The sequence below is a fragment of the Solanum lycopersicum genome, chromosome 9 (genome assembly GCF_036512215.1).
Source record: "Solanum lycopersicum chromosome 9, SLM_r2.1".
Taxonomy (NCBI): domain Eukaryota; kingdom Viridiplantae; phylum Streptophyta; class Magnoliopsida; order Solanales; family Solanaceae; genus Solanum; species Solanum lycopersicum.
The window spans coordinates 61,628,126-61,643,300 of NC_090808.1; the positions used below are offsets into that span (position 1 = coordinate 61,628,126).

Consider the following 15,175-nt stretch of genomic DNA (forward strand, 5'->3'; position numbering starts at 1 on the left):
GTACTGTTGCGCATTTCAACTTGCCCGTCTACATTGAACAATTCAAGTCAAATGTGTCGAGTTTCACTTAGTATAGTTAGTTTATTGGAATTTCAAACTACTACTTAAGATCACAACTATAAAAAATCTTTTATTATTTTTTTAAATTTGATGTCCAAACAACGTTTAAATGTAAAATGGAATAATAACTTAAGTAGCACTCAATACACATCTTTAGTGTCTCAAAGCAATTGAAACTAATTGCAATGTGCTTACAAAAACACATGTCATGTACATTTCATACCTAAACTTATATAAATGTTCCTCTTTCTTATAGAGCTGTAGACCAGCTACCAATAGAAAGAAGACAGACATGACTCATGAATTTATAAGAGGAATTACACCTTAAAGAAAAAAGAAAAAGGACTAAAAAACAAGAAGATAAAATCACAAAAATAGAGTTCAAAAATTGAAATTAATAATTGAAAAAAGAAAATGAAAACAAAACTTTAACCACAGGAGATGCTTGCTGCAGTGACCACCACTAAGCAACTCCAACTATGATTTTTTAGCCTGCATTAAGTGTGTTGAGAGAAACCAAGTCATTTCATGTACCGAGAACTTAAGGGTCGTGGATTTTTACGCGGGGAGAAATTTATCCACACCCGTTGTTTATACCAAACCAATGAATACATGGCATTTGTCTTTCATATGCACTTCTATCACATGGTTAGTTGATATATGAGAAAATTAATGTGGATTGGTAGGGGACTGGGAAAAGGTTGAAGACTACTTCAAAGAAACTTACCTGTTTCAAGTACTTCTTATGAACCTTCAATGCCTCATCTAATGCTTTTCTTGCATCCAAATTCCCAGATATTTCGCCCAAGATCTGGAAACTTTTTGTCGTCAGCATCAATGGACATAATGTTGTGGAATACACAGATAAAAAAGGACAGAATAATGACCTCTACAACATCATCAAGGCCTTTCGCCTCTTTCATAAGTCGCCTATGCTTGGTCTCTAGAACACTTGCAACCAGGAAAACAGAAAGAGCACTATTCGGTTCCGCACCAGTTTTCAAATTGTTCCTTTCAAACTTCCCATATTCCTTCAATTTATGCTTATCATTCGGTTTGTCATCATACAATAATTCAGAAAGAAGGGGTTGCCTCTTGTCATCATATGATGAATATATGTTTGGATTGTATTCCATGGCCCACATCACCTGGATAATAGAAAAAAAAAAGATCCATCAGAAGGGAGAAATAACTCCTACTATCTACATTTTCTCATGGCTCCCATGGTTCAGATGTTATGAAGAACTAGTTCTTTCCCATTGACCTTTTATGTCAAAACTTATGCTCTTCTAGAACACAAAATTTTGACATACAATTTCTATTAAACAATCCTTGAACGAGAAACGTAATTAAAGCAACAAATCCTAGTGCAAGCTATTTCGCAGTATGTATCTTATTCTTTTATGATAACCATGGTATCCGGACAAGCTTGCGTGCACCTTGATTAATTACACGGGATACCTTCCCCCTCCTACCAACAACATGTACCAGGTAACTCTATCCACCAAGGCTAGAACAGATGGAAAGAAATCAACTAGTAATTTGTCTCTAATGGGATGTGAACCTACCTCATGATTCTTTACCCACTTCATTGTCCACTAGGTCACTGCTATATATATAACAATAATAAATGGAAAAGAAGTAGCTTCTCACCTCCCAGAGATAGAGTGAGTCAACGAACGAGAACTCCCTGCGGAAAAGTACCATCAGCATGCGAAATGCAAACAGATATTCTCCACCATCTAGCTCCTCTGCCGATAGAATTATAGCTGTTGTGAGAGAGATAAAAGATATATAGAAGGAGTACCATCTAGTCCTATCCTCTCCTTCGTGTTTTGATAGTAAAGTAAGATAATATGTGGCATTCTCAATGTGTACTTGCAAAAATTTTACAAGTATTTTACATGAACCAACACTTGCAAAAAAGTAGAAATGCACATATGAAGGCTTTCAAGACTTTACTATGATTAACTTATGATTTGTTACTAGGGCCCCAATGACAAAATGCTATAGTAATTTGCGTCAGCCATCAGAGATATCTAACCATTAGAGATTGTAATTTTGTTGTTCCGTTTCTTCTAGCTTAAGGTAAGTTAATCTCCAATCACAAAAGTCTAGTAAAGATTTACCCTGCACAGTGGCCAAGATATGTACAAGGACAACTATTTCCTGTCCGAAACTCCAACCACATTTGTTAAAAGCTGAAACTACTTCCTTTTGTACCTATTCTGTCCAACTATAACTCTTAAGAAGTTTGACTCAGTTTTTAGATGGAAAAAAACTATCATCCATGGTATCTCTCTCTCAATCCTTTTCTCACATTCCTTTTCGAATGATGAAAGTTGATAACTGGAAAAAGGTACATGGGCTCCTACAGATAGTATCATGAGAACACTTGAATTTATCATTCACGATATTCCAAAATCATATTTCATCACAAGACACCAGTAAATCATTCAAGACGCTACAACCGAGATTAGGAAAGGAAAAGCAACAATGTCACGAAAATCTTCAGTTCTCTACTATACTCATGGCAATAGTGACTAAGATGATTAACAAAGACTAGGACCCTCTCTTACCCAGGTGTTGATGAAGCTTAGGATCGACGGTTTTAACAATTTGAGCTAGAGTACTTAGCTGAGACTGCACTCCAATAGAATCTGTGCTGCACTTAAAGTTCTCTCGCTGTTGAAATGAAAGTTGAGTGATTATAAATAGAAGGAAGGTATAAGCAGAGGAATGAGCACAAAAGGAATGCATCAGATGAAAGAAAAATATCAATAACGAGAATACAAATATATGTGCAAGTTACACCCCTCTTCCGGTGGTATGCAAGGTTTACCTGACCAACTTTACCTTGCAAGGGAATCATTTGAAAAAAAGAAAGATATTTTTAACTTGAAATATGTTTATAGCTAAATTCAAGGTAGATCACTAAAGAAAGAAACTCCAGCGGTAACTTTTTTAAATAGTAGTTCAAACAATGTTATGACCATTATGGTGTTTTTACTTTTTGTCCTTTACCTTTTGCTATTGCAACTCATGTAAGGTCTCTAATAATAGCATCTTAAAAAGTAACCACTAATAGAGCATTAACAACAATAGAGACGTACCAATCGACGCATTGCACGTTCGAAGCACCAGTATGCATCTGCTTCATTCTCAAGTAGAATTATCATTGGAGAGCAAATATCACTCATTCCTGTATACATAAAATGAGAGGGGATGTTGATGAATGACTTTGATTATATTGAAAGACAATGTCTTATACTCCTATAATACCTTGAACATAACCAATATCTTTATCCATCCAGGCATAGACAGACAGTACATCCCAAAGTTTTGCTTGATTAGCTTCACTCTCGTAAAATACAAGAGTACGATCCGTTCGAACAACATCCAAACCTAAATAAACATTGTAAGCCAAGATAGTTTCAGATATCATTAAAAAAATCAGTCTATCTTGAAACACCAGCTTCTTTAGACAGGCCAAAAGATTGGTTTCTAGATATTTCATATTCAAGCAACCAATGCATAGCAGAAGTTGTACAGCTGTACTAGGATCATGTTGATTACTATCACTTTTTCATTAAAAATTGCTCACAGTTCTTTAAAATATTTTGCTGTCACAAAGTTCAAACTCACTCCAAAAATATACCACGTTGGAGTTAAGAGAGAGCAAAGATTGAGTGACTCCATCTTTCAAGTGAACAACAACGAAGTGGAACTAAGCAATGCCAACATGCTTAGTAAAAGGCTTGTACAATTGACAAGAGTAAGGAGAAAAGCAGAGAGAATCACCAAAGACTCTTGGTACTTTTTTCTATTATGTATGTAAAGTGAAAACCAGCATATGCTTTCCTATTATACTGCAGCATTCTTATTTCATGTCCACAAAACCTGTGGAAGGGAAGCAGATAACTCAATTACCTAGGAAGCTTTCTCAAAGTGATGTACAAAATTCATCTCGCTATTGACCAGTCAGCATTGGATGTTGTTTGTTGTGGAATTTATATAGATCTATTTCTTGATATTGTACAGAGATGTTGATAGATAGCATATCTTTAGGATTTCCTCTTTATTTCTTTCCTTAGTTAGCTTCTAATGTTATTGTATTCATACATGTTTACCCTAAGTTGCTCGAACTCAGGTGCAGGTGTTCGATATAGGGACCTAGAGGTCGGATCCTTCATGATCTAATTTATAAGATTCAGGAATATGGATACGGGTGCGGTGATTCGCCTAAAATAATTAAAATATCTAAAAATAGAGTTATATACAACCTAAATTGTGAGATATTGTGTGGAGAACTTGAGGAGAATCATGAAAGAAGATTAAAGGAAAAGGGGTGACGTAGAAATTTCTATATAAAAGGAATTCCATTTTCTTTAATTTCACCTTAATTTTTGTATTGATTACAACAATCATTAAACTGTCCAGACTTTCCCCATCGATTTTGGTCAAAGTACCCAAATACAGTTGACCAAATCGGACATGTACCCCGCACCCATATCGTGTCAACGCGGGTAATGACGCCAAAAGTGAAGAGTTTGAGCAACTTAGTGCTTACCTATTGAATAAGATAAAAGTTATTTTCTTATAATTCCTTGCACATGGTATCAAAGCATAACCGAAGTTGTGAGACTTGAAGTTGTGGTTGCTGGAATTAGCCGCTGCTATATTTTTGGTTCGTGTTACTTCACCACTGGTGGTCTGTCTTACTGATTTGACATTGCCTTGAGAGTAGCCAGTTGATTTACGGTGGTTTTCTTATCATTGGACCATGTTTCGAAGATTTAACATCAAGATCAAGGTTCCACGATTTTTCTTTTGGTGATACTTTACTTTAAATTCCTTTCTCGGCTGCCATGTGATCTGTTTGGAGCCAGAATACTGTCTGATCTCTACTTCTTCCTCTTTGTTGCTTTGATTGGTTTTCTGTTGGGAGCCCTTGGCTATTCATATTTTAGTTTCTTGTTACTCTGAACTGCTGGATATTCCAACCATATGAACTCTCTTTTGGGTTATTTAGTTTTCTGTATTTGAGTTGAGCCTTTTTGTGGAGTTGACTAGTCTCTTGGTAAGACCTTTATATTGAGAGTTTTGGTGATTTTTCTGTTATTTTGCTTTGATATTGTGAGAATGAATGATAACAAAATGGAAGAGTTTAGAAAAGGTAAAGTAAGGTTGATGTTGCTCATAGGCCATCATTGGACAAAATAGTTTTGGTTTCGGCAGAGGATTATGCTAGATTCATTCAGTATCAGAAATCACTTAAGGAATCTACTTCAGTTACTACCTTTGTCGAGTCAGGGAAAGCATGCCTAATTACCTTTTCAAATAAATGAGTGATTGATCCAAGCTCCACAAATCACATGGGTAACACTAATATTTTTTCTAACTTCCAGCCACACAAAGCTCCATCGCCCATTACTGTAGCTGAGGGATCAACTTGTACCAATTTTGGATCTGGATCTGTTAAACCAACCTTATTTATTACCCTATCATCTGTATTAAGTCTCCCATACTGGCCTTCAATTTTTTGTTAGTAAACTAACGAGAGACCTTAACTATTACATCTCACTCTTTTCCGGTATTGTTTGTTTTGTGATATTGGAAAGAATTAGGTTATTGGTAAAGTACATGTACCTTATGATCTCTACATCTTTGATGAATGGGAGCCTTGGTCTGTTGCATTCTCAAGTGTTATTTCTTCATTTGAAGCACACTATCGATTGGGACATCCTTCACTATCTTTATTAAAGAAGTTGTCCCATGTTTCGGAATATTTCTTCATTGGGTTGTGATTTGTGAATTATGTCGATTTGCTAAACACCATCGCACCTCATTAAGCCCAAGGGTTGATAAGCGAGTAGAATCAGCTTTTTGAGTTAGTTCACACAGATGTTTGGGGACCATATCCTATTGTTTTCAAAACTGGACATAAATATTTTGTCACTTTTGTGGTTGATTTTTCTAGAATGACGTGGATATACATTATGAAGAATAGATCTAAAGTATTTTCCCATTTTTGTGCCTTTTCTGCTGAAGTTAAGACTCACTCTGATACTACTGTGCACATGTTGAGGAGTGATAATGCTAAAGAAAACTAGTCAGAATCAATTCAGTCTTATATGAGGCAACATGGGATTCTCCACCAGTCATCTTGTGTTGATACGCCTTCTCAAAATGCAGTTGCGGAAAGAAAAAACAGGCTTCTACGTAAGACGACTCGGGCACTATTTTTTTAAACAAAGGTTCCTAAACAATTTTCGGTCAACGTAGTCTCTACAGCTTGTTTCCTCATTAATCGTATGTCATCTACTCTGCTTGTAGGTAATGTGCCCTATAACATTATTTTTCCAAATAAGTCCCTATTTCTGGTGGAACCTTAGGTGTTTGGAAGCACTTGTTATGTTAGAGATATTCGACCATCAATTACCAAGTTGGATCCCAAGTCCTTGAAGTGTGTTTTCTTGGGATATTCTCGCCTTCAGAAAGGATATCATTGTTACTCTACTGAACTTGAAAAATATTTCGTATCAACTGATGTAGCCTTTTCGGAGGCTACACCATTCTTCTATGCACCTCCCAAGTGTACGAGTTAGGGGGAGAAAGATGAGAGGTTAGTGTACCAAGTTACCAGGGCTATACCAAAATGATCAAATGTTGTTTCTCATTCATCGTCCCGTTCTTCAATTGAGCACCAATGACTAATCTACTATTTGTGCCTTCAGCATCAGTTCCATCTACTCCAGCAAGATCGCCAGTTGTTCAGATTTACTCTAGGAGGTGGGAGACTAATGATTCCTATTCTGCGCCAGATCCTTCATCATCATATCCTACTCTTAACTGATCCTGTAGAAAATCTTGACCAACCTATTGCTCTTCGCAAAAGGTATACGCACTAGGAAATCCATATATTCCATTGGTAATTTTGTTTCCTATAACCAGTTATCTCCCGCATCTAGATCTTGGATTGTATCGCCAGACTCTACATCTGTACCCAAAACTGTTTAAGGAGGCTTTGAATCACTGAAGCAATGCTTGAGGAAATACACGTCTTAGAGGAAAACCACACATGGGATATGGTAGACTTACCTGGTGGAAAGAAACCAGTGGGAAGCAAGTGGGTATTCACAATCGAAGTTCATTGAGATGGCTCTGTATAGACACTTAAGGCCAGACTTGTGGCTAAAGGGTATGCTCGGACTTATGGAGTGAGTTATTCAAACACATTCTCTTTGATTGCCGAACTCACTTTTGTACGCTTGTTCATTTCTCTAGTTGCATCTGAGAATTGGCCTTGTATCAATTGGATATTAAGAATGCATTCCTTCATGGTGATCTCCACGAAGAGGTTTATATGGAGCAACCACCTGGTTTTGTTGCTCAGGAAGTATGGAAAGGTTTGTCACTTGAAGAGATCCTTGTATGGCTTGAAACAGAGTCCTCGAGCTTTGTTTGGAAAATTTAGTGAGGTCGTTTAGGAGTTTGGACTCAAAAAGAGAAAATGTGATCATTCAGTCTTTTACTGGCAATCTGTTGTTGGAACTATCTCCCTGTTGTATATGTCGATGACATTGTCATTGTAGGCAGTGATTTGCAAGTATCTCTCCTCTCAAGTCTTTCTTACATAGTAAGTTTCATACTGAAGACTTGTATAGTAGTCAGTATAATTCTCTTCAACTCAGAATCAAGAATACACCCATCAAGTAACGGAAAAAAAGGACCCGCTTATCTCAATGAATTTTAAGCTTATCAGAGAAATTAATAGGCGAGCCTGTAGGTGCCCTTTAGTTGTACTTGTAACAATTTGCCAGTGGCTAAGCATCATCTTTATGGAATTACAGTCAAGATACACACATAGTCTCTAAATCCAAAAAACCCTTCCTACATCTGCAAACTAAGTACCCCCGACATGGCCTAATTCCACTTCCCAAAGTCCATTACAGCTATATCTCAACTTCATAGAATTACACTGACTACTATACAAATATGTACCGACAAAATTGAGAAAAAGAAGCAACTTTAGATGTATCACTCCCTTTATCTATTTTGATCGGTGCATCTGCATTATCTTATGCGGGTAGATCTGACCTTTGAAATGGGCTGATCGATTGAATTGTCTAACAACTAAGAACTGCAATCCCAGAACCATATTTATGTTGACCATGTAAATAAATGCAAAAGTTCTTTGGTTCTCCTTTTTTTGTTGATTACGGTGGTATTTCGACCAGCTTGAAGCACATCAATTGATCCAATGGATATCCCAAGTAACTCCACCAATCAAATTAGCAGATGTGACCATTTACCTATTGTCGCCTCTGCTGGTATTAGAACCTTGATTCTCAAGATTGTTACTCCAACAGTTCCAGTACTAGGCTACTTCATTGGAGCTTCTCTTTTTAATTGGTTATTTATGTTTGTCATTTGTTGGTAACTTATTAAGACAACTACATAACTCAAACACCAATAGTTGTGCACGAAAAATTTCTAAGAAAATTTAAGAGAGTTATTGGCAAAGAAAGTTTTTGCAGTACTGGTCAAAGAGATGAAGGAAATAGAGGAAGAGATGCTGGTTGATTCTAAAAGTCAGCATAAACTGTATATATAGAGAGAATACGAAGTAGCAGAAGTACGAACCAATTTGATGCAAGCTAAGCTTCCACTGAAGCACTTTCTTGTCAAAATCACCATTACCAGCTGGCATGGCATCACTATTATCAGGTGAATTACTGGTACTAGTTGCACACTCTATAGGTTGCCCATCATCAGATGCTATGGGTTGCCCATCATCAGATGCTATGGATTTCCCATTATCAGATGCTATGGTTTGCCCATCATCAGATGCTATAGGTTGCCCATCATCAGATGTTATAGGTTGTCCATCATCAGAGACTATAGCACTAGTGATGAATTTTCCACTGCCGATGACAGGCACTATCTTTTGACATTCAGATTTCCATGCAGCATACTGCTCCCTGAGAATACAAATTTCTAATCGTTAATATAGGCCACTACTAAAAATAATAAATTAATTTCAGCATACTGATATTGGCCTTAAGCGTTTGTCTTCACCAAGTCTTTTGTACATTTATGCTATTATATTTTAAAGGCCATGAATCTCAAAATTGGACTGACCATTTTTCTTCTTGGTTCCAAGTAATATACCACAGAACGGGGATCAAAGTCCAGAACTAAATGAACTCAGCCTTTAGCAGGCATTCTTTTTCTTTAACCAATGATTTCAGAAACGTGACTCAAACTAAATCAGGGCATTCAAGGAATATGGTACATTTTTACTGAAGACATGGGCATTGACATAGCTATACAATAACTTATCCCAAGACTGGTTCATCCAAATTGACCTCTCATGATAAAATTCTACAGGTATGTTGATGAAAACTATCTGTGACCGCCTCCGAACATATTATAAAACTGAAATTTGAGTTCTTAAACTTGACAAACCTCATAGCAAGTCACAAGAGGGTTGAGCTTTTTTGCAGTTGAATAAGAGAATTCAAATTTTATACAAAATAAATGAGGAACTTCATGAAATAAAAAGGGTCAGATCTTGACACACCAGGAGACAGAAGGTCCGCTATAAGAAAGGGTGGAAAACAGCATTACAGACACCATCTTATCATTTCTATGCTCAATACTGAATCATACCAATATACAGCAGGGACCACTAAATAAAGTTAACCTTAGAGATCAAAACTCTATTAAACATGAGAAAGTCATCGCATAAAAGTAAATCAATTGTAACTAGTGCTTTGACTTTCTATAAACATATAAATGTACAAAATTAGAACATGACTACTTCATATCTTAATTTTTTACTTTACATTCTAAAAACAACCAGTTTGACTATTTGGTTATCACTGATAATAATTGCTGAAACGACTCACATTACCTTCGCTGTTGTCTAAGCTGATTTCTTTCCACAAATGTGCTATCAGGGTCAAAACAACCCAACAGGAACTCCCAGGCCGCCCCTTTAATTGATGGATGAATCCCCTAGCATTCACAGAACAATTAATGAGCTTCATAATTCTTAAAATTCAATATCCAGATAAACAGCAATACAAAAATTTCTTGTTGATAAATAACAGCAAGAGGCATATTAAATGTAATTAACCCAAACTCTTCATGATGAAATCAACAGACATGCCACTAGACCAAGTTATCCAACTTTTATGTATATTTCAACAGCCTAAATTTTATACACAGCTGACAGAGAGTGTCAAACCTATTGCACACAGCAGAACAACAAAAACTAATCACTTTTATGTGGTAAGATCATGCTAGTTTTCCAAGAGATGAAAGAGGGTCCTACTTCCATTGGCTAATAACTTCCTAGAGTGCTCAAAGAGCTTGGAATAAGGTAGAATATACGCCCCTACAGAGTGAAGCTATTAATGAGGATTTGTCGGGGAGAACAACTGCAATGATTTAACGTTAACTCACAAATAGATAGGAAAATAAAACAATTTGTAATACAAATGATCTAGTTTACCCAAGGTCAATAGGTTTTGGGGTGCAAGACCACTCACAAGTCCCACATGAGATTAATATTTAGTCACAAAGGTACTCAATTTCATTTCATCATTGCGCCGATAACTTCTGTTTAACGTACTAACTATAACTTGCATTCACCATCCAAACACCTGACCTCAAAAATGTAAACAACAGGCTGGAATAACACACTCTCTGTGTCACATAACTGGATCATGAAGAATAGTAGCCATGAGAGAAAAAAAAAAGAGAGCGGCAAGACAATGAGACAATGCAAAACAAGACAAGGATCGAGTGTTGTTGCGGCTCCATCATTTTTCTTGTCTGAGAGTAAAGTAAATATTAGCTACGCCCTGAATCAATCAAAAAGCTTATTGATTTGATTCATCCCATTTCATTTATTTGGGCGAGAGGGAGGCTGTGAGTCACCTGGGCTACGGATTTTTCCGTTGGTTGATTCTAGAAATTGAAAAGAAAAAAATTGGGTCCAGACCCACAAATGAATAGGAAGCGAGGTGAGGGTCCTTTATTAAAGGGGGAAAAGAGGGGTGGGTTTTGTCTGGGGGGCCGCCTTGTGCAACTTTAGGAAGGAGAGATCTTCAACCTTTCCAGCTTCCACAACAGCTAAACCCTTCAGTATGACTATTCAGAATTTCCAAAACATCAATCTACCTCAAGTAGAATCTTCCAAAGAAATCAAACATTAAACACAATTACAATACATAAAAACTTCAGTACTTCATGAGGAAACTACAAGCTGTCTCCGAATATGAACCCGAACTGTTTTATAGGAGTAAGATAATAATTGCAAGTTGAAGTCAGCTTTCAGTCACTTGCTTGTCTCTGTTGCAGAGCATACGCGATTTAAAATTAAGTTGTTATACAAAAATTGCTTATTTGAAAGATCCAATTCTCATCTTCCATACCTGCTCTTAATTATTTAAATACAAGAACCAGTAAAGCAATACATTTGACTCATTACACGCATCCAAAGGAAAATGAGAATGTGGTATACAATACAGGAATAATGGCAAAAAAGGTATACCCCTCGTTGTATTCGTCGAAGAACACCAGCTATATCCAAATAACCTTCTTTAGAGAATGCAGCTTTCCATCTTCTTTCACTAAGAGTTTTTCCTACCTGTCCAAACAGTGTAAAAAAGGCACAGTTGGACTTAGTTGTGTCATAAGCATCTGTAATCCTTGAAGATATCACAAACAGCTAGCTAATAATAACACTTATTTCTTCAAAAGGAATAAGACAAATGTCAACAAAAAAACTCTGGCTTTTGCCATCATTCAACTATATACCTAATTGATTGATTAAACATATTTGCATTTAGCAACCACCAACGGACCAAATAAAACAACTACAAGAATTTCCACCCAGTGTTTCTTTTGAAGCCTGGTATTACCTTTTGTCCCCATTTTAAAATTTTCTGCAGATATAACACCACGCGGCATAACTTTGGGTAGGGCATAACATGTTTTGTCCGGGTGCATGTACAACGTTATGCCCTACCAAATAATCTTGCAAAACTTAAAAGCCAGAGTTAAGTAACTGTCTTAGACGATTCTATATGTGCAAATCTCCCCAACAACTACACCATCAAAGCATGGACAATGATCTTCTAGAAAAGACAAAACCGGCATAAGTTTCTAAACCAGATGAGAGAAATCAATGTCAAAGAATCAAGGAAAAGGAAAAAGACACCATCAAAGGATGGAAAATGATTTTCTAGAAAAGACAGAAATGGCATAAGTTTCTAAACCAGACGAGAGACATTAATGTCAAAGAATCAATGAAAAGGAAAAAAGACACATTTAACTCTGTCAATATGAAGATAACACACCAAATGAATAAGAACAACAAAGAACAGAATCAGATATAGTAAAGTAGCATAGAAAAGGGAAAAAAGGTGATATTTTTTCAACACACCCTTGCTTTGAATCTGGTCTTGGGAACATCAGCTAGGCATTCAGGCCTAACAGGATAGTAACTGTCTAGCTCCTCCGAAGAAGAATTCTTCATAGCACGAACACCTGTCAATTCAAAACACAAACCCCACAATCAATCCAAAACAGGGGAAGAAAACTGAACAATTCATCCACTTTAATAAGAAAAAAAAAACATACAACAGACTCATTCAGACATTTCATCAAACATATAACCTACCATCATTCTTGAAATCAAGGGATGACTTAGAATTACCCATGTCTTTGTTCAACAACATAAGAAAATACAAAACTAAAGATCGCTAAGATTTCAACATAGAAAGATAAATAATAGAGATTGATTTTGAACTGCAATTGTTATTTGAAAGTTTCAAGTACCTGTATTGAATATGATGAAGATAAATTTGAATAGATTAACTTGCTGGCTTTTTTTCTTTTTTTTAAAATTTGTATTTATTGTCTTGATTCGATTTGTACAATGAAAACAGGGAAGATGAGAAATTGACGTTATTCTCAAATTTCCACTTTTTATTCGAAATATTTTATGGTTGAAATAACAATCAGATTTTAAGGTGGTTAGAAAATATACGAATGAACAGTGGACAGGAAAAATGAAAATATTTTAAATATTACTCTCAAATTTTTTAGTTTGATACATGTGTTTTTTTTTTAAATCTAGTTAGTAATAAATAATGAGTGGGGTGGCGGGAATAGAGATTTGGGCGAAATCAAGTAAGATGAAAGGGTTCATTCAATTTATAATTTGTGAAAGTTATATTATTTATAAATAATTAGAATTATTGTTTATGTATAAATATATAGAAGTAAATATTGATCCCTCTAAATACTTCGTGTGTTTACTTTTTGAATTTTGAATTCTCTTATTGAAAAATTCGACTCTCCAAGTGAATGAGATGGGCACTAAGGAGGTAAGGCAAAGATGAAGTTTGTTGGAGGATGGGATGATACAATTAATGTGTAATTTCACCTGTGAAACTTATTTATTTCTACTTTTAATGTCATTTCTAAGGAACATGTTTTTTTTAAAAAAAATTAATAAAATAAACGTGAAATAATTAAAAAAATATTAGATACTGAACACACCCTTTGAGAATGTTTTTGTTTTCTTCTAATTGCAGTTTGATGTTCTTTTGACAAGTTTTGCTTTAAAATTTAGGAGAAAATACCCGATTTTTCTCCTTTTAAGATATTCTTTTTAAGGTTACTTATGTTACGCTAAAAGAAACTAATATTATATGATATTATAATAATCATTCAAAATAACTTTATAGTATATTGTATTTACACTAAAGTAATAAATACAAGATATATGTATTTATGGTAATATGAACTTGTGTTGCTTAATATTGATCAAATATTATGCGTTCTCAATTTTATTTCTAATTAAATATTAATACTTAAATTTATCTAAAATATAGGATGCTGAGTAAATATTTTTGGCAAACATATCATTATAATGTCACTAGAGGTTAGATTAGTTAATCAAGTTGCTTTACCAAAGAGAAAAAGGAGTAAAATTTAATCAATTGGAGAAACTAGCTTTCAATATGACCTCATAAAATATTAAACTCATATTTATAATTTATTTACTCTTTTTAATTCATATTTAAATAAGTTGAATCACTCATATTTTATTTATACAAGTGAAACTAGTAGTGTCATAGAAATTCACTAAATTTTTTTAGAGCTCACAATGGTGCAAGCGAATTTTCAAAATGGTGCAAGTGTAACACTAGAAAATTTTAAAATATTTGACCTAATAAACGGACATGACTTTCAATTTGATTTTAGTTGATATATATGTCCTTTAAATTTTGAGTTTGTACAACAGTACAAGTACACTTAAACTTCTATAAATTTAATAAGTAGACATACGCATTTTATATGACAATTCATATGAAATATACTAGAACTGATTCGTATTATGGCATGCATGAGTCATGACATATATTATGTTATATATAATGATTGCGTATATTTATTTAACTTTATATAAATTTAAAGGGATAATGCACAAGTACCCCCTCAACCTATGCTCGAAATCCCAGAGACACACTTATACTATACTAAGGTCCTATTACCCCCTGAACTTATTTTATAAGTAATTTTCTACCCCTTTTTAGCCTATGTGGCACTAGTTTGAAAAGAAAAGTCAACCATCATTGGGCCCACAAGATAGTGCCACGTAGGTCGAAAAGGGGTAAAAAATTATTAATAAAATAAGTTCAGGGGTAATAGAACCTTAGTATAGTATAAGTGTTCAGGCATAGGTTGAGAGGGTACTTGGGCATTATCCCAAATTTAAATATATATTTATATTCACACAAAGTTGCAAAACAAAGATAATAATTATGGCTTAAGTTAAAGAACGAACTTCACATTTCAAATTTCAATACTTCTTCTTGAACTCTTAACACACCATGCTAAATACAATAATAAAAATAACACTACACACACATTTAAAATGTTAAATATTAAGTTATAAACAAACTTTTTAATAATAAACTACTTATAGCATATTATTATCAAGTTATAGCATATCAAGAAAAAATATATTATTTTCATTAATTTTTTAAAAATAATAATTAACTTATTTAAATAATTACATTTATTATTC

At 34.8% G+C, this 15,175-nt stretch overlaps 1 protein-coding gene across 2 annotated transcripts; it reads right to left on the reverse strand.

Annotated features, from left to right (window-relative positions):
* Window positions 1–189: 189 nt before the first annotated feature.
* Window positions 190–13,195, reverse strand: LOC101251919 (TBC1 domain family protein). Of its 2 annotated transcripts, none has more exons than XM_010328147.4 (12): window positions 12,916–13,195; window positions 12,521–12,624; window positions 11,627–11,722; window positions 9,980–10,083; window positions 8,707–9,044; window positions 3,343–3,465; window positions 3,174–3,262; window positions 2,640–2,745; window positions 1,714–1,811; window positions 948–1,208; window positions 788–871; window positions 190–552 (listed from the first exon to the last, which is right to left on the reverse strand). In XM_010328147.4, the coding sequence occupies exons 2-12, from the start codon at window positions 12,611–12,613 to the stop codon at window positions 538–540; spliced, it is 1,407 nt and encodes a 468-aa protein (XP_010326449.1). In that variant the 5' UTR covers window positions 12,614–12,624; window positions 12,916–13,195; the 3' UTR covers window positions 190–537. The 2 variants fall into 2 exon arrangements, with proteins under 2 accessions (XP_010326449.1, NP_001316529.1); NM_001329600.1 differs by lacking the exon at window positions 12,916–13,195 and adding an exon at window positions 12,758–12,909 and having other exon boundaries at window positions 218–552.
* Between the last annotated feature and the right edge of the window lie 1,980 nt (window positions 13,196–15,175).

What these genes read in the sequence shown, in the direction of transcription:
- LOC101251919 (NM_001329600.1), bottom strand. Translation starts at nt 12,815, where the DNA reads ATGTTGTTGAACAAAGACATGGGTAATTCTAAGTCATCCCTTGATTTC. An exon ending in AGACCAGATTCAAAGCAAGG is followed by an intron (nt 11,723 to 12,520) that starts GTGTGTTGAAAA and finishes CTGTTTGGACAG; the next exon opens with GTAGGAAAAACTCTTAGTGA. An exon ending in AACGTGCAATGCGTCGATTG is followed by an intron (nt 2,746 to 3,173) that starts GTACGTCTCTAT and finishes TCATTTCAACAG; the next exon opens with CGAGAGAACTTTAAGTGCAG.